General features: G+C 34.4%; 1 protein-coding gene across 16 annotated transcripts in view; it reads right to left on the bottom strand.

The window, feature by feature from the left end:
- Positions 1–25,489, bottom strand: part of MYCBP2 (MYC binding protein 2) — a 272,286-nt gene that overhangs the window by 72,851 nt on the left and 173,946 nt on the right. For 10 of the 16 annotated variants that reach the window (XM_078070219.1, XM_078070220.1, XM_078070224.1 and 7 more), the window contains 8 exons: positions 23,484–23,539; positions 20,603–20,718; positions 17,347–17,444; positions 16,543–16,659; positions 14,939–15,079; positions 6,212–6,286; positions 3,177–3,401; positions 2,169–2,301 (listed from right to left, as the gene is read on the bottom strand). In XM_078070219.1, coding sequence (XP_077926345.1) covers positions 2,169–2,301; positions 3,177–3,401; positions 6,212–6,286; positions 14,939–15,079; positions 16,543–16,659; positions 17,347–17,444; positions 20,603–20,718; positions 23,484–23,539 — 961 coding nt within the window. The remainder of the gene's footprint in view (positions 1–2,168; positions 2,302–3,176; positions 3,402–6,211; positions 6,287–14,938; positions 15,080–16,542; positions 16,660–17,346; positions 17,445–20,602; positions 20,719–23,483; positions 23,540–25,489) is intronic. The other 6 variants (XM_078070223.1, XM_078070232.1, XM_078070231.1 and 3 more) reach the window with 4 other exon arrangements.

Genomic DNA, 25,489 nt, shown 5'->3' with positions numbered 1-25,489 from the left:
AGCAGACTATTCGGATACAATTATCAGCTAATCTTAGTGATTTTAAGGCACCAACTTATCACACTTTTTCCCTGATCACCCCAGGTCTTAATGTTAATTTAAGGATCACATTATGATCAAATACATATGTATCAAAAGAGCAAAGGACCATTAAGTGATGGCAGAGAGAAATTTAAACTTCTGCTTTTAGGGCGGAGTATCTTTATTAGCAGAAACAATATCCTAATTTAATTAAAGAAGTATTTTATCTAAGAAGAACCTTCTACCTTCTAAGTATATAGAAATAAAATTCTCCGTTTAAAAGTCAGTCTTTTTAGTATAGACGGCATTTTACATTTTAATAACAGCTAACCTTACCATCTGCTAGCTTTATGTTATTATTTGTTCATGTAGCTTTCATATCGAACTTACAAAGTATTTTCATTTTGTAAATGAGAAAACTGAAACACAGAGATGTTAGGTAACTTGGCCAAGGTCACACTACTGAAAAGCTGCAGAGCTGGTGTTTGTACTCTAGCAGTCCAGCTCTGGAGTCCACTCTTACACATTAGGCTATATTGCCAGTTAAAATAATTATAAGCTAGGAAGGTCCTTTGATAGTTACCTAAACTATTCTCATATTATTTAACTATGTCTTCTATAAAGCTGATCTCACTTTAGGTATTTTCATTTATATCTAAATATTCCTATATAGTGGAAATGTTTAAGAATTTCTGAACTTGTAGTATGTACATAAGTATATTATAAATGGGAAGGTTATTTTGTAAAATGTCTGATTTACATCAAGTGAACCCTTTTTCATTCTCACAACAAATGAAGGATGGTTATGCCATTTCAGAACATTATTTTATAACCACATCATCTCTGACTATAAAAAGCGTGTCTGTAAAGACAAGGAAGGGAGTAGGTTCTCAAATTCTATTCATTGACTATTGACACAGGGCGGTACGGTGTAATGAGCACAGCATCTCAAATAGGAATGAAGATTCTAGCTCAGGTCTTCTATCTCCCATATATCCAGCTGTATAACCACAGGGAAGTCATTTTAAATTCTGTGACCTTTAGTTTCCTTAGCTGTAAAATGAAGATTATATAACTTATCACACAGGCTTGTGAGGAAAAAAAAAGGAGAATTGTTTAATGTACAATATTAATATATCTAGATGTACTCTGTCATTCATGAAGTTTCAAATTTAAAAAAATCTATACTTATGGCCATATTACCTCTTGGACAATAAATACTGTGAATTTACTCTCTTTTGGATAAATATGCGTGTTCTTTTATATCTGACCTTTTCCTATAAGTTTTGGGATTTGGAATAAAATCTATGCTTGACTTACCCATTTATTTTGATGTCCTAACTAATATTTTTGTGACTCAACTTGTATTTACAAAACTTAATATGCAATTAGTATGTGCCAAAACTGTTTTAGAATGAGGAATACAAAGATTAAAAACCCTGTGCCTGTCCACATAGGACTCACAATCTAGTTTTAAAGATATAAAAATTAACTTCAGTATAATATCAGTTTTGTCTAGTGGTGAATATAGTTCTTTGGGAACACAGATTTCTTGACTCAGTCAGGATCATTTAAAGCTTCACCCAAGTGATGACATGGTCTGAACTTGGAAGAACCATGTTTTTGCCCACAGGAGAATGATGAGAGGGGGACAATAAGGAAAGTCTTTTATTAAATGAGATCGTTATTGAAAAAGATAAAGTTGAAAGCTGAAACTCTAACAACAAAATAGGAACGCTCCAAAAGATGCTAGGCATTCATCCAATGCTCCTATTCTGAGACAAAATTCAATCAAATGAAATTGCCTGGGAGAAGTACTATGATTGCTGGTTTGAAAAGTGAACTTCCATCTAGTGGCAGAAAGGGTAAAACATTCAGCCCTGGACTGGCACAGAATAATGAATCCACATCAATGAAATAAAAAGCATGGCTTTCAAAGATGGATTCATATGTTCCATATTTTCTTTTAATTTTCTTCTTACAGGTGCATTCATTTAGTATCCATTATTTTACAAACAAATGTTAACAATTGTAAGATTTTAACCTTTAGTTTTGCTTTTTACCTAAAAAATAAACACACAAAAAAGCTGTTTACTTCTGCATTTCAAAGGTTAATCAGAATAAATCACAAATTTAAGCCAACTTGCCATCTTCATGTCGGAGGTACTGGTTTCCGCCTCTGTCTCTAGCTAAGGACCATGCCTCTCCTTCATCACTCTCACAGAACTCTACCATGCTGTTCTTATCCAGCTGCACCCACGCACCTTCAGAATTGGTTACCTAGTACATAACAAAAAGCATGATTGATTCGCTTGATTCTTTCAGGGTACTCAGGCTGAAAACCAGCAACAAGTTTAAGTGTTTGAATAGGGTAATCATTCCGAAAGTTTTTACCATGAAATTAGTTTCTGAAATTAAGACCACAGCCTGAGGTAAGACAGAAATCAATAAAAAGTTCTGTAAAATACTGCTTATTTATGACTTTGGTAAAAATAATAATTTTTAAGGCACAGGATAATCCCTAAGTAACTTTAAACATTACCCCAAAACAGGTGGCACTCTCTCGCTTTTTCTTTTTGGCACCTAAAATGTCCTAACACGGCAAACTATTATTTAGATTGGTCATGTCTACAATACAACCCGAAAATGACCCTGATGCTGAGAAATAGCATGACACACTACATCTTCAAGCTCATCGGCTGAGGCAAATGCCACAGTTGACTGAAAAGTAATTTTATTTGCTCAGGACTTCAGTGAGACACATAAATGGGAACAAAGAAATGAAACTCTTTGTATGTATTACATCTCCATACCAATTCATAGCAAATATTTTAAAGTGCTGTTAATCCATGACGTTATTGTACATTTGTAATAATGAAAAGATATATGCACATACCAAACATTCATATATACAATACAAATCATTTTGTTATTATAAATATTGTTTTCACAAGGATAATTATGAGAAAAAAATTACTTAAAAAAGAAACACAGAAAAATTATGTTAGTAATATTTGTAATACAAGTAAAGATAAAGAACATTAACATTTAAAAACCTGGGATGGAAATGGCAACCTTTGGAAGAAAGAGATGCTCTGGCTGTATTATATTAAAAAGGAATAATTTAGAAGTCATGAAGCTACAAGAATCCATACCTCTCCCACTGCTTTGACTTTGTTTCCCAGAACTAACATTCCAATTGGGATACCTCTAAGGTTAGGGCAGCTTCTGATGTTGTGACCGGAAGGTCCCGTCTTCACTACCTTGTACATGCCTGGCCCTCCTCGCAAGAACGGCATATCTTGTTCTTGCATTGTGGCTTCCTGTGGGCAGCAGGAGTTTGTATCTTTGAAAAAGTCATCAGTATTAGTTTTAGGTTCCTGAAAATTTGAATAGGAAAAAAAAATAAACAAAATACAATCTATTATCACTTTTGCCATCCTCTTATTAATAGCTTTTACCGCAAGTCTATAATACTATCAAACGAGAATACATATCCAAAGATAACAGAAATATATACATTACTACCATTACTAAAGAATCTTTCAGTTTTTCAACGTTGAATAATACTTAAAATAGAGGTGAAGAAAAGAAAAGTTAGCGGGAGAGCAAATGAACCTCTGGTTTTGCCCACCACAGTTTAAGAAATATGGTAGTACTTGATTTTATTTTTATGTTTTAATGAAATATTAAACAGTAGGAACAACAACAAAAAAATACTCTGTGAACCACAACTGAATAATTTTGAATCATTATTACTGCATTGCTGTATGTTGGTATGGGTTAAAAAGTCTAGATTTTCATTTCCTTCCACTTTGTAATAACTATTTATAGAGAAAACAGGTGTGAAGACTCTGGAGACTTATTTATTAATAGCGATAGCAATGATGAACAAAATGTGCATAAAATATAACTGCATCTTAATATTTACTAGTTATGAATGAATTAAGAGTCCTTATAAGATTTTAACAACTTATACTTTCTTAATATAATACAAATAAAAATGTCTTGCTAGATTTGTTAGGCCATTACTAAACAGCATTATATTAATGCTATTAACAGAAAAAGATGATAATACTTTCAGTACAGAGAATAATATCAAAGATGCATTTTTACAGAAATACAATGCATTTGGACATAAAAGGGTTACTTCTAAAATGAAAGAAAAGGATATGCCCTAAGTTTTCTGTTGAATCTGAATGAAATTGTTTCCTATGTGAATGCAATGAAGAGAAATAATAACCTCCTCATATTTGCTCATCTTCCCATCAACATGTAAAGGAAAGTTCCATACTGCGGGTTCCTCCATTGTCATTACTACTCCTTTAAGACAGATATAAACTGTACTTTTTTTTTTTAAAGATTTTATTTATTTATTTGACAGAGAGAGACACAGTGAGAGAGGGAACACAAGCAAGGGGAGTGGGAAAGGGAGAAGCAGGCCTCCCGCCGAGCAGGGAACCCAATGCGGGGCTCGATCCCAGGACCCTGGGATCATAACCTGAGCCGAAGGCAGGCGCCTAATGACTGAGCCGCGCAGGCGCCCCTTAAACTGTACTTTTAAATACAGTACTAGAGACTCTACAAATTGCTTTATGTTTAAATACAACAAAAGATGACCATACTGGGGCACTTATTCAAACATTAGGTTAAAATTAATATTTAATAATGTCATATAAATGGAATAAAAATAAAAAAAAACCACCACTAACATTTATGCAAGATAAAATAATACTGAATAGTTCTATCCCTCTATCACTACAAGTAGTCTCGTACTAAAGGGTCTTTTCTATGGTAAAAAAATTAAAAATAAAATCCTGAGGTTAAAAACAATGTGGATTCAAGAATTCTGTGTACCTGTGACTTTAATTCAACATATGGTAGGGAAAATTTTAAACCCACTATTAACCTTCACATAATATTGTATAAATTTCATTATGGTGACAAATAATCACCAATTTTAAAATATACAAATAGGTACTAGGGATAATGTTTATTTACAGTTAATGCAATTGTCATGCTGTATTTATCCAACATTCTTTATACACTGGCAATTTAATGGAAATGAGAAGTTTAAATACCTGAAAAACTTAGATTTATAATCTAAAATAAACTTAAAATATGCATCGTACTTACCCATGCATATGTATTTGTAAAAACTTACATATGAATACAAAGAGAGTGTTCAAAATAAAAATGGAGAGTAAGGGTCTAAATTTTAAACTGTGCTACTATACTAAGTTTTCAGTAAACATCTAAAAATGTCTAGTTGTGAATAATCAATTTTAATACATACAGCATGCTATTTAATAGTTGGAAGAGGCATGTCAGTCCTATTTACAACTCATTTTTTAAAAGTTACATGGTATGATGTCAAAAACAACAAGCAAATATGAATATATTTAGTGAAAAATCAATTTCACTGGTATTCAATGATATATTTACAGCTTTTAACTAAGTTATAACAATATTTCCAACTTTTGATCATTTAGTGTAACATTAAGAGGTAAGTCTTGGCAAAAACTAATAACAATTGCAAGTTATTCAGTGAAAGGCAATATATGAGAACTTCTATTAAAATATTTAATATATTATTGAACAAAGAAACTATATAAATAAATGTAAAACAAAGTCTATCCATTTTTTTATACTAAGCAGTATAAGAGCTGATAGACAAAAAAAGGTGATAGAACTGCAGCTGTCATTCTCAAGCAACCCTAACATACATGCTTCATTCAGTACAGAAATGGAAGACCTGGGGACCAGTGAGTGAAACTGATGAAGTGCAGTGTTATTTTTTTCTCCTTGCATTCCCACCCCATTCTCAGATGAACATCCAAAGGGGCATTGTGAAAGGCTAGGGAAGAAGAGAAGAGCCACAGAGTTGGGACTTTCCCACTGAAATAAGCAAACTCTGAGAAAGCCAGATGTGGATGTCACTGTGGGAGAAGCTAGTCATAAATTACATACAGCAAATTTGAAGTCACATAAAAGTTTAACTTGAACTAATAATACATTCTTTGGCAAAAGCAGAGGGAAAAGGATTACCAGGGAAACTCAACTGTAGCACTTTTTTGGCAAAAATTCTTTTATCAACCGTAAGCAAAGGCTTCAAAAGGTAGAAGGTAAAATTTATTATACATGCTGAAATACCTGAATAATGTATGACTGTTCCTTACAGTTAACTCACCTGGGGAAAAAAAGCTTTGGAAGTCCATGAAAATACGTCCAAATCCCTGACTCCTTGGCTAGCATTAAAGATATTCTGAGCGACAAAGTTTAAGAAAGAAAAATATCAACAAAGAAAGGGAACAGGATATTATCTGCAGAAGATGCGTTCACAGTAACAACATTGTTCTGTACTCTAGCACCAGCACTGTGATATTATTTTACTAAAGGGAAACTGAAGCCACCTGAGTAAACGACACAGCAAAGAAAGACTGATAAATAAGTTTTTGTCAAAAGCTCTTCATGGATATAGTGTGTCATGCCATTTACTAAAATTAAGAGCCAGACATTGATTTAAAGCTTAAGACAGTCAATGCAAGTAGGAAACCTTAAAACTCTTTTAAGAGACGACATATCTGTTTCAATACAAGCCAGATTTGTTTTATGACAGAAAACAGTCTGCTGTTTTATAAAGAAAATGTAAATAAATAAATTGTATAGATAGTGCAATTATTATTATGAATAATAATGGCATGTAGTTATCTGTGGACATTTTCACTTTTTAAAGTACAAAAAGAAAAAAAATAAAAAAGCTTAAAAAAAGTCATTTTTCAATTTCCCTTTCTTCTCTAAATGAGAAAAAATCATCTGGAAATGTTATTGAAAGCTGTTAGCAAATATGTTAAGAAAAGCATACAGAAAAACATACAACCTGAATCTTTTCTCAAAAGACAGGCCTAGTTTTCTCCATTTCAAAGTTTAGGAAATGCACAGAGCATTTTCATCTCTATGTTAGAATCTAAAAATATTTTGTTAAACAACCAACTTGCAGCAGCATGGTCCCAGAAAAATCAACATCTTCACAAAATGTCTTAAGAAAAATGTAAATGGTATACATTTTACATAAAAATATCATGCTATTGAATATATTTGTGTGATCTGAAATTAAAATCTTTCCAGTGAATAGCAATTACACAATTTTACTGCTTATGTAAATACTGTGATAAATGGTTATTTTGGGGAAAAAAAAAGAGGACACTTAAAATGTTAATAAAAGCTGTCATTATCTAAAACTTCAACACTAAAGAAACATAATTTCCAACCAATTATAAGCCATTTTAGATAATGAAAATCTATTTGATATTCTCTAGTTCTGTATTTTCCTTATGTATATATGTATATATGTATGGACAGACGTAGATACACACCCATATACACACATATGTATGTTAATTCAGAAATATAAGACATATAAAAGCCAGAAAAATGAGTTTCTAGTAATATGCCTATAAATAAATGTAAAACAAAACAAAAACCAAAAACCAAACCCCCCTCCACATTTAAAAATGTACAGCAAATAGGGTCCTTTCTCTTGAGGTGAAGTAGAAACGTGATGCAAAGCATTTTAAAATACTATTTTTTGGGGAAAAAGATGTCCTTACTGGTTCATCCATGTATATAAGAATTTTTGGGCTATTGGCTCAATTGTTTTTCTCCTTCACGGAAAATAGTCGTGCAGACCTTTTGACATAAAACAATATCAAGATTTTTTTTTTAGCTTTTTTTTTTTTTTTTTAGCATAAATTTCTCTAGCGTTAAAAGCAATGTAAAAAGCATTGTGAAAAGCAAGGCAGAAGAAGTTAGTGATAAAGAAGCAATGTGGTGATTAACAATATTTAAAGCTTGTACCTTTCTTTTATTTCAATGTGCAAACTTAAGTGTTTCCTGAGTCTGAGAACATGAGTTAACATGTACAATGATACTTTAAAGTGACTTGACTGCTAATCATTGTAATAAATTGCCATTCAAATCAATTTTGTACATGTTAATCATATGTGGATTCAAATTTCACACTTGTTTGCTTTTGTTCTGAATTTGTGGAAAATTATTAGCCACACTGGTTTACTATTATTTTTTTCAGAATATGGTGTCCAAACAAAATTGCATTTATCAAATATCAAAAATATACCAGATAGAAAGCTAGAGTTTAAAAATGAAATATACTTGCATGGTTTTCTTTAGAAAATTTAGCAAAGTTTAGTCTAAAGATATGAACATGCATGAAAATATTAATTTCTCCAGTCTCAATTTCTTACTATTAAAATACATAAATTAGCTTTCATAGATTAATAGGAGTACCACTATGTATATATATATGTGTATGTATACATACACATACACAAATACACACATATCTATAATAATCTAAATCCTTTTATTCTCAAAGACTAAAGACAAAGATGTTCTCTTAAGAAAATTAAAAATTAAAGCATACTAAAACCCTAACTAAATTAATGAGCACCAAGCTGCAACTCTAAGCTGATAATCTTTCAAGGCACAGAAGATCAAGTAAGTGAGTAATTTTCACTGTGAAAATACTGACCAAACACGCCAAATGTTCATGCAAAAAAATGATAGTAATTCTTTCATTGTGCTGCTTAATGAGCAGAGTTAAGAATTGCCATTTTTAAAGAGAAAAAGATAAAATGTCTCAGGAAAACTAAGAACAGCATACGTATAACAATTAGTGTTATTTTAATTGCCTTAATTTCATTCCGTTAATGCTGTATTAAGTAAATACTTAGTATTTACTAAAGACTAAACATCAGGTTATGTATATATACATACACAAATCTATTAACATAACAAAACCAAGCAATTCAGGGTATGTTAAAGCTGTGGCTATCAGGCATCATCAGGTAACCCATAAAAATGAAATTGGACATAAAATGTGAAAAATATTTGCTAATTTTACCAACTGCCCTGGGTAATGCTGTCAGAGAGGTTACCAAAAGACATTTTCCCTTCATCTCTCCTCCACATCTTCGGGGCCCTAAAATTTGGAAAAATCCACCTACTTTCTATATGTGAACACCAATCAGCCCATGTAGGTTTGTATAAATGCATGGAGATGTTTGGAGACACAAGTTGCTTCTGCAAGAATTCAGATAATATAGGCATTATAAAGATATCTTAGAACTCTTCCAATGAGGTATCATTTACTCTCCTGGATATAAACTCTCTCTACCACTCAACCTTCACAAAATTGGAAGCCTCATTTTTGGCAAAGTATCCAAAGGATCAGTTTCAAATCACTGATATATCCTAGCCCTATCCTAGAAGTAAATTTGTTTTCCAAAAAAATTTAAGCTCTACTCTAGGCAGTCAAATATCTCCCATGTCAGGTACATAATTGATTCTCTCTCTCTTTTTCTACTTATATTTTCCTCAATGATTGAAACATCTTACTAGCCTGCTTACATTTTGTAGTTTCCAAATCTTCAGGATTTTAATTTAAGATCAACATGTTATGCCTTATGCCTTCTCAGACTGACCTACATCAACTTCAGAGTCCAGAGTGCTAATCATTTCATGATGGGACCATGACCTGTGCCACCTTCAACATATATCACAGTATTCATCCTCAATTCAATCATTAAGGTTATGAATGTTCACATTTGTTTAATTTGGGAGTTTTACCCAAAGTAATATGATTAGTTAAAGCTATATATTTACTTTATCCTTTTGTAACTGTATGTATCCTTATCTCTCCACTACTTTCTACTTGTGATCCTGGGAGAGCAGCTCTTGTTGACACTAGAAAAATAAGATTGATAAAATACATAACATCACAGGTCACAATGAAATTAAATGAGAGACTATTAAATGAGAAGAAGCATATATGTGATAGGAATTATTTTGAGCAGCACGATCACATCAAATGCCAAGATCTAAAATTTAGTATTCAACAAATGTTGAAAGCCTACCATGAGAAAAATATAACATTTAACACTTTGGAAGAAATGTGTATGAATAAGAAGGTTCTTAATGAGTCTTTACCCTTAAGAAGCTTAACAACAGAAATAAGAGGTATACACGTACAAATGGGCTGAAGGCAAGAAAAACAAACTAAGCATTGTGGGTAAGAAGTAAGGCTTTTCTACTTCTACAGACAAAGTGCTGAGAAAAGAGAGGGAACCTAATTTCCCCAATACTTCTAGACTTTCTATCCCTAATCCTTTACTTCACCATATTAACTAGTTTTCAGTTCCCAAACATAGTAGGCCTCCATAACTTTGGACACTTGATTCTCTGTCTAGAAACTCCTTCACTTTTTCTTGGCAACTTTTCTTCTCAAGTATCACTTCCTAAGTGAAGTCATTCTGTAACTTATCACAATGCAACCTAATTATTTGAGTATGGTATGTCTGTCAAATTATATAGGGAGTACCCCAAGAAGAAGAACTGCACTCCATCTTATTTATTTTGTATCCCTCCCCTTTCTTCTCCACTCAATGCCTATTTCCTACCTTGGTATTTGGTACATTAATAAGGACTCAATAGTCCTTGAATGAACAACTAATAAACTACTAACTACAGCATTACTGGAAAGTACAGATAAGAAAAGATGTCAACAGAAATTTTTGAGCTTGGTCAACTAGGAAAACAGTGAAAAAGCTAGAAAAGAAAGGAAGTGAAAGCATTTTAGACAAATGAAACAACACAAAGACTCTTAGATGCAAAATTCAACAGTGTGTTCTAAAAAGGGCACACAGTTCTTTTTTTTTTTTTTTAAGGGTACAAAGTTCTAATAGCACATAAGCACCTCACAAAAAAGGGTCTGTATTCCTCATATTTATCCCTGTTCTTACCACTTATTAAAATGTATTTTTAAAAATACAGTTATTTATAATAGGAAAGTCTAATGCTGTTTACTCTCTGAACTAGAGCATTACTAAAGTGCTAAAATAGAGTGAAAGTCACATTTGCACTAAGTGAGGATGTCATCAATTCTTGATAAAGTAATGAAGTATTATTAGGCAGGCCAACAGTTAGTTACAGTACCTATTTGCAGTGACAACAAGAGTTCTATAACATGGCTAAATACACAAGACAGTGTAACAAAAAATCACTTTGAAGTTTATTCTAAATAGGATTATTTACTGTGATTTTTAAAAATAGTTCATGAAATGTTTAGGCAGTTCAAATTTCTAATCCCCACTCCCACTCTCCCCAACAGTTTGGGTCAGGATCCAGATAAAGTACACACATTGATGTGAATGCAAAATTGTTTTAACTAGAAAAGGTTGAAGAGGTAGATGTAAAGATTGCTAAAGACAACTTTTTGGTATTTTTGCCTCTTCTTAAGTTAGTGACATCTATCCTTGGTTATTTCTATATTATTTTTAAATCTCCCGGCTCTCTCCCTCTCTCTTTTTAATTGAGTAGTGTTTTACAATTATTAGCCGTAATTATACTTGATTTATAAATGGACTGAAGTAGAGAGTAGGTGGAAAGTGAAATGTGTTTTTCTAGCAATAAATGTAGTAGTAGATACAAATAAAGAAGTAGAAAGATACATTTATTTAGCTGTATTAGTTCCCTGAGAGGATGAAATATTCCCTCTATCCCCTATCATGTTTAGCCCTAGAGAGTAACATACTCATTAAAAACACTATGCAAGGGGCCTGCCCCCGTCCCTACAGACAAAACCTTGAAAAACTAGTCTGTCTTTGCCTACATCAGGCTGACTGTGTGAGTCCTCATCTAACACCTGCACTGAAACAACTTTATACCAAATCTGTTTGGAGCCATAGGCCAGTTAGTTTTATCCCCTCTGTCATCATTGGTCACCACATAAAATATAAACCCTTCTGTCATCTACCTGTTCTCATACTTTTATACTAAAACTGCTCTATGCTTCTCCCTGATCCAGCATCAAACTATTGCCACCTGTCCCATGATTTTATATTGTATCTAATGGGACTCTTCCTTCAATGGTAAACATCTTTAACTTAACTGTGGGTCACAATGCTGCCATCCATCATCTGTGTGTCTTTGTGCTGATGTAGATGATCACCCAACTGCTGAGCCTTTTAGTTCTTAGACTGAGGCAGTTAAAATGTCTTTCACTTCCACTATACTTCAGCTACCTGCTCATGGCCACGTTAACAGGCCATATCATTCAGTAAAATGCTCTAACTATGAAATAAAATTCAAATATTTTACCTTATCACACAAACCATCTATCCTTCTCTCTCTTCAACTATAATGTACTTATATATATCATTCTAGGATTTAGTTATGCCTCCAAGTCCCTTGGATCCTCCACTTGTCCTTTCACATTTCTAACTCAGGCTAAATTCCACAGTTGGTGATCTCAAGTCCTCTTTCACAGCATCTGAAATTTTGTCCCTATTTTTCTGTCATAGCAGCCCCAAATTTCAGCCAGTGCTATGATTGACTCTCTTGGCACTTTTGATTCTAGATACCTAGGACTATGGGTGAGGAAGGGCATCCAGAATGGATCCATCCATTGGTCTCACTGGGTCCTTAGTGGTCCACTAATCCAAAAACAAGTAGTTTTTCTTCAGATCCCTTTCCTGTTTCTCTTAAACATTATTCCAAACCTTTACTGCATTTCTAAACCCTCTAACTTAACTCAATTGTTCCAATCTCAACTGACATCTTTCCTCTTTTCTATCTTACAAAAATCATGGTCTCCTTCAACCTCTTCCCTTTCTCCCTCCATCCCTTACCTATTGCCATACCTATCCTCTCCCCTCCCTCACAAAACAACTCTCCAAATGTGCCCTGAATTCTTTTTTCTTCCTTTTTCAGTCTTCAAATTTCTTATCTATATCTTTATTTCCTGCTTTTTACTGGCATCTTTCTTTTAATTTATAAGGCTCTCAAGTCACTACTAAAATAAAGGAAGAGGAAAACCTCAGCTTTATCAATAATCCAGGCATTCTGAGTTACCTACATTAAAGGAACTCATGTCATTCTTCAACATAAAGAAAGGCTAAAAAATACCACAAGTCACTTCATATCTTCAATATTCTGCCTCTGCCTCTAGATTTTTTCAAATAAATCAGTGACAACCTCTTTCACATTCCAGCAAAAACTCATCAAGAAGTATCTGTATGGCTCACTCATTTAGCTTTCTTTCTTACCTTTGTTACTGCTCTTCTCTCTCTGACCTCAAGAAGACTGTCTACTACAAACTGTCTCTTGAATGGAGTTTAAGAGCATCAAATAATGAAACACACTGTCCAAAATGAAACCATGGGATTTAAAACTTCAACACACTTCTTGCTCTTCCTTTCTACCTTTGCTTATTCTCGTTTTATCTGTGTGAATATCTTCCTCTTCCAAAAGCATCTCCTCAAATGAGCAAACAACAGAATTAAGAAAATTCTGGAGTGGGGGAGATGGTAAAGATAATATAATTTAATATAATGCCTTATCAGAGATAATGGAAAATGGTTTCAAACCATTTAAGGCTAACTTTTCAGACACAGATGATAAAGAATTATTATTTATTTTCCAGACTAGTCCCTCTTTCTAGAGGTCAAAATCCTTTTCATTTTTATTTATTTATTTTTAAAAGATTTTATTTATTTATTTGTCAGAGAGAGGCACAGTGAGAGAGCACACACAAGCAGGGGGAGAGGCAGAAGGAGAAGCAGGCTCCCCGCTGAACAAGGAGCCCGATGCGGGACTCGATCCCAGGGCGCTGGTATCATGACCAAGTGAAGGCAGACGCTTAACCAACTGAGCCACCCATGCATCCCTCCTTTTCATTTTTAAGTGCAGATACAAATATGAGGAAAATTAAAGAAGATCTGGTTTATTTATTTAAAACTTTATATTTTAATTATACATTTAGCATTGTTTAGCTTAACCTCAGTAAAACAGTATGCCAACACTCTCCAAACTTTATCATACACCTATTAGCAAAAAATACAGAGATATATCTCTCCCTACTGTACTATTATAAAACATATATAAAAGAACAATGAGATCAATAAATATGAATAGAAGTTCAATTATTTCTTTCCCCAAAGAATCATCATTTATAACTGCCCCTTTGGAGCACATACTCTGGACTACCAAAGAGGAAAACAAATAATACACTGAATGGTTTGATATAATAAGCTAAATTTATACACTGATTTTTAAGAAATTCAACTGTTTAAAATAAAATTTTACCAGTGCTATTTATGAACAGTGTCATAAGGAGTACATACATTTGATGGCGATGAAAAGGAAGAAAAATCACATATTTCTGTTTAAATTATAAACAGAGCTATGGGTTACTATTATATTTACGGCAATTTACGGACGCCGGCTCTAAGTACTTTCCTGCATTTGTCAAAGAGGTTTGAGGAGTTCTCTGACGCTAGGATTTAGCTTCAACTAGAACACTAGAACACCACTAAAAAGACTAAAAAATCCTTCTTATTTTTACACAATAGTATTATAACATAGTAGTATTATAAGCCAAGAAAGAAAAGAGTCAAACTTAGACAAAAAACAGAGAACTAATTACAAAATGCCAACATACAAAAGAAATACGTTACATATGTTTTTGAATGTATAATAATACTGAATTCACAATTTTTAGTTTGGAATTCATTCCAAACAGTCGTATGAATAAGAAAGGAAAAAAATAAAAAATATATAAAAGATTCTCCACCTCTTTGAAAGGAATTCCATAGGCCTAGTTTTATTTTACTATCTCCTGCCTGTGATGGATCATAATACGTACTAAAGTCCTTAGTCTTGCCAAACTCCACCTTCATTACACAGAAGAATTAAGAATTAAGAATTCAAGCACTTTATTTATAAAGTAGAAGTTATTTAGTTGTGGTTTACCTCAGAACTGAAAAGCCTTAATTAAAGAAAGCCCTGTAGTGAGGATAGAGTGTACCTATTATGCTTTTTAAAACCACCTTTTACTTACGTCAACTGGGACCAGAAGACTCTTGCCAAGATGCTGATTAAAGGACAGGCACCAGGCTTCAGTGTAACCATTCATGTTAGGAACATACTTCTTTATTGTCTCATCATTCAGTCTCAGCCATACCCCATCATCATTGTGGATCTACGGAAATAAGCAATGAAAACAAGCCATGCCCACCTGTAAGTCCTATGAGGCTAGCAAGGGCTAAAAGGCTACAGAGCAGGCAAACGATGGTGGACATGAAGATTAAGCATCTAGTTTTTGCAGGAGGTAAGTAAAAGAAAAACTTTAAGGAAAAAGCAGCAAAGAATGACAAGCAATGTAATTCACAAGGTAAGATAGTAAAAACAATGTCACTTAGGAGTAAAAGCACAAAGAAATCACACATTAAGAGAGTTTAAACATAAAATGTTTGTTTCTTAAAAGAACATAAATTCTTCCCTCCCCTCAATTTAGATTTCAATAATCAGAAGTTACTTAGTTGTATTAATAGAAAAATATGCTGTCCAAATATGTGTTTTAAACACATTTAAAAACAATACTTAAAATATTTAAGAAAAACTGTACCCATTTTTTTTTTTTAATTTTATTATGTTATGTTAGTCACCATACAATACATCATTGGTTTTTGATGTGGTGATCCACGATCCATTGTTTTCGTATAAAACCCAGTGCTCCATTCAATACGTGACCTCCTTAATACCCATCACCGGGCTAACTAATCCCCCCTCCCCCTCCCCTCTAGAACCCTGTTTGTTTCTCAGAGTCCATAGTCTCTCATGGTTCATCTCTCCCTCCAATTCCGCCCCCCTTCATTTTTCCCTTCCTTCTCCTAATGTCCTCCATGCTATTCCTTATGTTCCACAAATAAGTGAAACCATATGATAATTGACTTTCTCTGCTTGACTTATTTCACTTAGCATAATCTCCTCCAGTCCCATCCATGTTGATGTAAAAGTTGGGTATTCATCTTTTCTGATTGCTGAGTAATATTCCATTGTATATATGGACCACATCTTCTTTATCCATTCATCTGTTGAAGGGCATCTCGGCTCTTTCCACAGTTTGGCTACTGCGGACATTGCTGCTATGAACATTGGGGTGCATATGGCCCTTCAACCCATTTTCAGTATTTGTACAGGTTCTGTTTCTTTTGTTTGTTTGTTTTGTTTTTTAAAGATTTTATTCATTGATTTGAGAGACAGAATGAACAGTGGGGAGTGGAAGAGGGAGAGGGACAAGCAGACTCCCCACTGAGCTGGGAGCCCAATGGGGGGGGGCTCGATCCCAGGACCCCGAGGTTATGACCTGAGTCGAAGGCAGACGCTCAACGGACTGAGCCACCCAGGTGCCCCCAGGTTCTAGTTGTTAATTAAGTTTCTTTCAGGTTAAAAATATAATTTCATCTGTTTTTAAATCTAATTTTACTTTTTTGTTGATAAAATGTTTGAAACTCAATGAACACATCCCACAAAACAATTTTCCAAACACTATCCAAACCAATTAAAACATACTAGCAGAAAATTTAGTAACCTTATTATCATGCAAACAATGCAAAAACTTTCAGTCCAAAATTTATTACCAAGTGTTTCTTTACAAATTACCTCATCAATGAAAGTGATGGTTCCATTGACTTTTACTATGCCTATCTGCTCACTTTGAAGGGAAGGGTGGCTACGGATACGGAGTCCTGCACTGTCCTTGGCCACAAATTTTCGAACCTGGGAAAGGCAAAGACAGACAGCTGAGATGGAAAACCATAGCATAGAGATCTTCTAAATAACAAGAAAATTAAACAGATTTGAAAGTATTATAATTCTGAGAAAGTTCCCAAAATTATTTGCAGTTGGTTTCCCTGTGCAAGTAACATTGGTTTATTTATAACAACAGAATTTTACAAGTATTAAATGTACATTAATACTTTCTAAACTTTGAAGACATATGATAAAAAGGAGAAAAGACCCATTTTTTTTCTTTTTAGAAAGGTATGATACAAATTCTATTACCAATATTTCCTTTTTAATAGTTTACCAAAATCCCTATATTTACTTTCTAGATGTTAGGAAATTATTTTTTCTTTTAACAGTATAGGATACTTTCCTTGCAAACTTTATGTACTTAATTTCAGTAAAATTTTTGTTAATTGTAAATTTTCAATAACAGAAGTACACAAGGCCTATAAATTACTACAGCATTATACAAAGAAGCCTAAAAGTACAGATTCTACAATTTAGAAATGATTAGAATTACCACAAAATACTCTTCAAATTTATTTTGGGATATTTAGAATTCAAATACTGAAATCAATTAACTAAAATATTAGATGTTCGATGACCACCTTGGAGCATCAGTGAATAAAATTAATAAATCTCTGACCAATTTAGATTCTTATTTCATTCTATCCTAACCTTATTTGGTTGAGGTTCAGTCTTTGGTTTGACCAACTGAGTTCCTGGTGGTATCATCCCTTTTGGTGGGTCTTTTACTTTAACTTCTAGGCCAGCATCTGTAAGAAAAGGAAGGGAACTGTAACATTTAAGAATACAAGGGGGAAGGATCGTTAAACCTAACCTTATGTACATTCACAGAGTATTTTAAACAAATAAAATGAATATTTAAATTCTATCTTTTTAAGGTGATTAATATTTAAAAGCTAAAACACAGACTCCTAACTAGAGAGAACACACTGATGATTACCAGAGGGGAGGTGGGTGTGGGGATGGGTTAAACAGGTGATGGGGATTAAGGAGTACACTTGTGATGAGCACTGGGTGATGTATGGAAGTGCTGAATCACCATATTGTACACCTGAAACTAATATTACACTATATGTTAACTAACTGGAATTTAAATAAAAACTTAACAACAAGAGCAAAAACCAAAACTATAATAAAACCTTATGTCTATCAGAATGGCTAAAATTAACAACACAAGAAACAACAGGTGTTGGTGAGGATGTGGAGAAAGGGGAACCCTCTTGCCCTGTAGGTGGGAATACAAACTGGTGCAGCCACTCTGGAAAACAGTATGGTGGTTCCTCAAGAAGTTAAAAATAGAGCTACCCTATGATCTAGCAATTACACTACTAGGTATTTACCCAAAAAATACAAAAATACTAATTCAAAGGGATACATGCACCCCAATGTTTACGGCAGCATTGTTTGTTTTGTTGATAAAGAAAATAAAATGTTTGAAACTCAATGAACCCATCCCACAAAACAATTTTCCAAACACTATCCAAACCAATTAAAACATACTAGCAGAAAATTTTGTTTATGGCAGCATTATCTACAATAGCCAAATTATGGAAACAGCACAAGTGTCCATCGACAGATGAATGGACAAAGAGGTGGTGTATATGTACAATGGAATAATACTCAGCCATCAAAAAGAACGAAATCCTGCCATTTGCAATAACATGGATGGAGCTCGAGTGTATTATGCTAAGCAAAATAAGTCAGAGAAAGAAAAATACCATATGATTTCACTCATATGTGGAATTTAAGAAACAAAACAAACAAAAGCTAAACAAAAGAGAGAGAGGCAAACCAAGAAATAAGAGTGCACACTGATGGTTACCGTAGGGGAGGTGGGTGGGTGAGGGGATTAAGGACTGCACTTGTGATGAGCACTGAGTGGTGTATGGAAGTGCTGACTCACTATATTGTACACCTGAAACTAATATTACACTGTGTTAACTAACTGGAATTTAAATTAAAACTTAAAAAAAAAAAAGAGAAATATTTGAAAAATGGCCTTAGGATTCCAAATGAGTGTCTCAGAGGTTCAAGGAAAAGAGAAGGGGTCCCTATTCCCTATCTATGAAATGATACTGAAAAAATATATAAAGAAGACAAGAAACCCTTGTGAAGTTAAATGTTAGCTCACATCAGATCGCTGCGCCAGCTCACTGCTTCAGGTTATAACATGAGTGACACCAATCACCATCCTAGCCAGCAGGCAGCACAGCATGGTCGTTAAAAGCTGGGGGAGAGGGGATTCTCATGTTAGACTGTCTTGGTTGTTCCCATATCTGCTGCTATTGTCTGTCTCTCAGTACCTCAGTGTTTTTATCTATAAAATGAGAATGAGAGTAGCACCTACCTGGCTGAGCTATTGTGAGAATGAGACGATTTAAAATATAAGGTGTGCATAAGACAATGTAGACATAATTAAGTGCTCAATAAGTATCAGTTATTAATAGCATCGTTATTCTAATGAATTATTATCTGTCCTTGCCTAGGGTCAAGCAAGGTCCCAGCCTACTGACAGTTTGGTCACCTTGGAAAAAGTTAAATTTGAAAGGTAGGAAAGAAAATGATGCTAAGTAAATATGAATCATTTCCTTCAGTTTCATTTCAAAAAACAAATATAAGTGGATTTTTCTTATCTACCTTGTATCAGTTTTCTTCAGCCCATTATTAGTGAAAATTAAGCCATTCTTGACTACCTCCACTTTGAATTCTTATAATTTGTACTTCTCATGTATCACTACTTACATTCTACTTCATGTGATTTTGTTTGCCCATTTTATCACGCAGTCATCAGTAACTGTTAACACTTGAGGAAATGTCTTACCTAGAACAATGTTTTGCTCAGAACCAACTAAAGTTTGCTGAACTAAAGGCTTTATAGATATGTTGAAATAAAGGAGAGTGCAGCAAAGACTGAGGATAAAAGTCTCTGGAATAGGGGAATCTGATATATCTGATTATATACAGTTACATTAATGCATATTCTATACCGTTACATAAACATAAAGTGCCTCTTTACCTTCACTGTAAAAACAAACTACTTAAACCAGAGTTCTTCAAAGGCTATTTTGGTGGAATGTTAATCAGTATTGCTTTTATCTCTACCTTCACTCCCTCTTCCCTACAGCAAAAGGTCTCAGGATAAGGGTTAAACAAAGTTAGACAAGATTCTTAATTTCAGGGCTTTTAGAATCCCTTCTATGTTAATGTGAATTGTATGAATGTCTAAGATGAGAGTTTTAGGTTTTCCAAATCTACCTCATCAAAGAAGCCCTTTCTCTTGAAAAGCATCAGGAATTAGTGTTACAAGGAATTTATATTGATAAACACTTACTAAAGCTTTCTTGTTCTATTGTTGTCTCTTACATGAATAGTAAAGGAAAAGATTAACGCCCACAGGAAAAGCAATATACTTTTCAGAGTTAGTGGTGGATAAAGAAAATTCATTCATTCAATAGGTATTTACTGAGCAGCCATTACGTGCCAGGCACTGATCTAGATACCTGACCTGAATGAGATGGTCTCTGCTTTGTTTAAAATACTCTGTGAATGTACATAAGGTTAGGTCTCTGCTCTATGCAAGGAAGGGCAGACAGACCATAAGGGGGAGATGAGGATGCACATGGTTATAAATTTAGCAACAGAGAGGAGATCATACTTGACCAGTCACATTAGAGAATGGAGGGAAGGAGTCATGAGCGCTATAATGATACCATAAATTATTACAAAATTTTGAGATGTTATGAATGCACTAATTAAGTACTCACTGTAAAGGAGGAAATGAAGACCCAAATAAGTAATGAAACCTGTCCATGTGTCTACAATATAAGTTAAGGAGAAAACTAGAACAGAAAGACAATTCTGATTCTGGTTGTTTGCACTAAGTAACTCATAACTTAAAAAAGAATACCTATTTCAATGCCATCGATAGTCACATGAATAGTGTAGAGTCCAATAGCCCCTGGAGTCCAATTTGCACAATAAGTGCCATCATTATTGACACGGATCAGCATATTCTCACTGGGTCTGAAAAGAAATAAGATGGATATTGGAAAATTTACTTTTGGTTAAACAGCTGACAACATCATTAAGATAATTTCTAACTGTATTATTACAATGGATGGCAATCCTATTGTCCTGCCACAGTATGTTCTTACCCTCCAAAATGACAATTTCATGTTTTTTTTCCTCTCCTCAAACCTCCATCACCCTTCTTCCACACTCTCAGAGGATCATGATCTCACCACTTTTTTTCAGTGAGAAACAGAATTAGATACAAACCCAAAGTTGCAATCAGATTAATAAACCTACTTTCCATTTCTCTACCTTCTATCCTGTTATAATGCAAGAAGTGCCTTGGCACTCATTTAAAGCAAGCCCCCTCATTTGTGCTGTGAATCTCATTCCCTCAACACATCCATGCTGTAATTACCTTGCTCGCTCTCATGCATCATCAATTTCTCCCACTTTACTGAATCATCTCTATTTCCATCTCATTTCTATACAGACAAACTTCAGAATCTCCCAACTTAAACACTCCTTAATGTGTCATAAGACCACCTCTAATAAGGTCTCATGTCCCCTTTCCCATTTATATCAAAACTTTAATCTAAAGAATGGTCTACAATCACCCTCTCCCATTTCTTCTTTCCCAGTTCTCTTCCACAACTTATCCTAGTTAGGCCTATGTTCCCAGCACTTCATTGCAATTGCTTCTGTCGGTCACCAATGACCCCAAATTCAATGGTCATTCCTTCATCCTCAGCAATCTCTCAGTAGCATTTGATAACAACTCCTACTTTCTTGAAATAACTTCTTTTTGCTTCTGCAACATTCTCCTAGTTTTTCTCTTACCTCACTGGCCACTGTTTTTTAGTGTTTTGTTGGTTCTCCTTCTTCTGACCACCCCTTAATTTATGGACATTCCACAGGGTCTGGGTCTAGTTCTTTTTTCTTTCAATAGCATCTCTCTAGTTGATCATTTATCCATTCCTCAGTTTTAAATACCATCTCTATGTAGATGACTCCAAATTTTATTTCTCCCCTGTATTTCAAACTGAAATGTCCCCACTTAGATAACCAGGAGACATCTTGGCATCTTAACTTTAACATATCCAAAGGAGAACTCTTATTTCTCACCCCAGCACCCGACAAAACAGAACAAAAAAACGCCCACTCATTTCTCAGACTTTTTGACCCTCATAGAAATCATGATATTCTACATCAGAGGTAACATTTTCAGTAATGATATTTTAGTCTACTGTTCCAAACAGTCTCTGTCACGCTACTTAACTACTCTACCACTGTGGGGCGAAAAGTAGCCAAAGACAATACTTAGCTAATGAGTAAGGCTATGTTCTAACATAATTTTCTTTACAAAAACGGGCCTGATATGGTCTGCAGGTTGAAGTTGGCTAACCCCCATATTACTATACTGCTCTCTGATCTCATCATCAACCATTTTCCTTCTTGCTCACTACTCTCCTACACCATTCTCTTTTGGTTCCTCAAAGACATCAAGCTCCATCCACCCTAGAACAAACTTTTTTTCTCTGCCTAGAACGAACTTCCTCCAAATCTTAACACAGCCAACTACCATCCAGCTTTCCAATTAGAAAACACCTCCTCACACAGGCCTCTCCTGTCACCCAATACTTTGGTGGCCTGTCCTATCCCCATCACTCTCTATCAAAAAAACCCTTAATTATTCCTCTTTTGTTTACTTATTTATAGTTTGTTTCTCCACAGGAATGTAAATGTCATAAGAACCACTACCTTGTCTATTTTGTCATAAAAGTATCCCAGAGCCTGTATCAGTGTCTTTCACACAGCAAATGCTTAATAGTATTGCTGAATAAATAATGCATTTACTTAGATGAGACTATTTTAATTAGGTTTAAAATGCCTAAGTATATGAAAAACTATTTCCTGGCAAATGGCCATTTTTTCTTATTTAACATGTTGTAAATGTATAGAGTTCATATTTATTTTATGAAAATCATATGCTTCCATTGTATGGACATTTTGTAACTAAAATTAAGCCTGAGACAGAATGTTAATTCCCTATTTCTAGATAAAGATACATTCTCAAAACTTGGCTATTTTTATAGAAAACTTTCTACATTGTGCATTAAAACTCTATTCTGAATACATGTCAGAATAAAGTCACAGTAACCTGCTAATTTCTAATAAATCATGTGATATATGATTTAACAAAATGTGTAAGAATTTTTTTTAGGTCCACTTTGGAGTTTTTTCTAAATTTTATGGAGGTAGTAGCCTCTCCAAGGTACAATCCATCCAATAATTTTTTCAAGGCTTCCAAAAGCACTTCTCCTAACAAGGAAATAAAATAGTAAGTCAAAAAATCAGCTCAAATCTGGAGTTAAAACTACTCAAAGGCTGAAAAATTAAGACCTCAGAACTAAAAATACAAGTACAACATGTACTGAAATCACTCTGTAACTCATTAGGTAAAGGAGAGAAGGAAAAAAAACCTGGAAAAACAAACTAAACAACTCTAAAGAAGCCAATATATATCTTTTTAGATACTAATTATCCTTTCTCTAGTACCTTAGTATTATATAATATATTGGCAGTATTGCAACTGAATATAATATATTCTATCTGTAAATCTACCCATTATAAAATCTGTGGTAAATCTCTACTGGAACATAAGAAATGCTATAAAATATCTACTTATGGAAAATAAAGTTGGAATGCAGGGTGATGTTGGTTGCAAGCAGTTGACAATACATGTCTTGGCTATGTGTTGCAAAAATGATCCTTACCTTTTAGGAGTTGGTGATGCAAAACGCAGTTCTTCAAATGAGTAATTTTCATAAACCTTTAAGAAGAGACCAGTAAGAATCCAGTAAAGTAAGAAATTCCATCAAGACCAGTAACTCATTAGAAACATTCCTAAGGCAGTGATAAGACATCAATAAATGGTGCTGAGACAACTGGTTCTCCATATAGGAGTAAAAGAAAAACTCAATTACCTGCATCATACCCTCTACAAAAATAAATTCTAGGTGTGTTAAAGACCCAAATGTAACAAACCAACCATCAACAAATTTAGAGGGAAAAAAAAAATCTTTTGAGTACATTAAAATTTTAGATTTTTCCCAAAGACACTATAAATAAAGGGCAAGGATAAGCCTTCACCTGGGAGAAGAGGATTTGCAATTCACATAACCAAAACAGGATATGAATCCATTATATAAAGATTGCTGCAACTGGACCTGGAGAACAATCTGTTTCTTAATAAAAGGAACAAAAAAGTCTGGAAAAAATTATGGTGAAATGTAAAGACAAAAATGGACTGTAGGTCCCTGAAACTAGTTACATTATTCCTAATATTTTTGTATTCTTGCAACATTGCCAAACTGATCGTTATCTTTCAAAGTTCAGGTAAAGTTCTCCAACTGCTCATTCACTTCTAACTTCTACTCTGCTTAGAGTAAAGAGAGGCACACCCATACCACTCAGAAGCCTCCTTCCTTTCTCCCACTTTTCTATTTTCATGAATGTGATTTAGAAGAGATCTAGCTGCCTTTACCTACTAAAAGTCACAAATGAGAAATATGCTGCTTAAGGTTAGGTCTAGCAGAAAACCCAGGGTTCCAGATTCCTAGCACAATGTGTTTTCCACTCCACCATTTTCCCTCAAAATACATATTGCATTTACTAATGAAAGAATAGATCATATCTCATTTTCCCATCCTCCACAATATTTGGCTGACTGCTGAGTAGCACAGAGTAGGTGTGAATGGCTGATACAAGAAAATCCCTTTCCTGGAACATGCATTGATATCTCAGAGACACTGTGGGAATGGTATTCTGTAAATGCTCTAACCCTAGGCTACTCAGAATAGTCTTGAAAAACTGCATCCAGTTCTGATAACCAGATTTTCAAAAGAAATTACACAAACTGAAGCATGTTCATAGGAAACTAAAAGAATGATTAGGGAGGTAAGGGGACCAAAAAGTAAATCCTTAAATAAAAATGGAAATGAATGAGAATGTTTATCTTCAAATTCTTTAAGTCAGTGGATGAGTCATCCAAAACTCCAGCTTTCAGTTCCCTCAATTCTTCAACCTCAACAAACTTAACTTCAATTCACACCAAAAGTCATAGACCTGTGACATTCTGCAGAATTGTTCTTTCTCGGAATCACAACAAAAGGGGCTGCTCACAGTCTTCTGCCTCAGTGACTCCTACTGTATCTGTTCTGAGATTACTAGTCCTTTTCTTCCCAATTCCCTCTCTGGATCTTCATCTATCATCCTGTCCAAACCAAGGAGGTTCCACTGTCCTTTCTTTAAGCACCATCTGCTGAACTCCCTTTTCACACTGCTCATCTGTGGAGCTATCTGGCAAAACTTCAACGCTGAATCAATCCAAATGATTACCTTACCCATGTTCATACGACACACACTGCAATGTTAGTAATACAGGATCTCCAATTTCATCTGATTCTTCAAGGATGGGTGATAACTCTTTTCTCATCAGTTCTCTTTCATTCTCCGTAATGAATATTTCTTTTTCCCCCTTTGTTTTAAAATCTTGACCCTGACATTCATCACTCCTAATCCAACTTAAAACGTGTAATTACTGGGGCGCCTGGGTGGCTCAGTCATTAAGCATCTGCCTTCAGCTCAGGTCATGATCCCAGGGTCCTGGGATCGAGCCCCACTTCGGGCTCCCTGCTCGGCAGGAAGCCTGCTTCTCCCTCTCCCACTCCCCGTGCTTGTGTTCCCTCTCTTGCTGTGTCTTTCTCTCTGTCAAATAAAT

This window comes from Halichoerus grypus, chromosome 4, assembly GCF_964656455.1.
Source record: "Halichoerus grypus chromosome 4, mHalGry1.hap1.1, whole genome shotgun sequence".
Lineage (NCBI taxonomy): Eukaryota > Metazoa > Chordata > Mammalia > Carnivora > Phocidae > Halichoerus > Halichoerus grypus.
The sequence above is the reverse complement of the archived record's forward strand: the minus strand, read 5'-3'. Positions and strand labels throughout refer to the sequence as shown.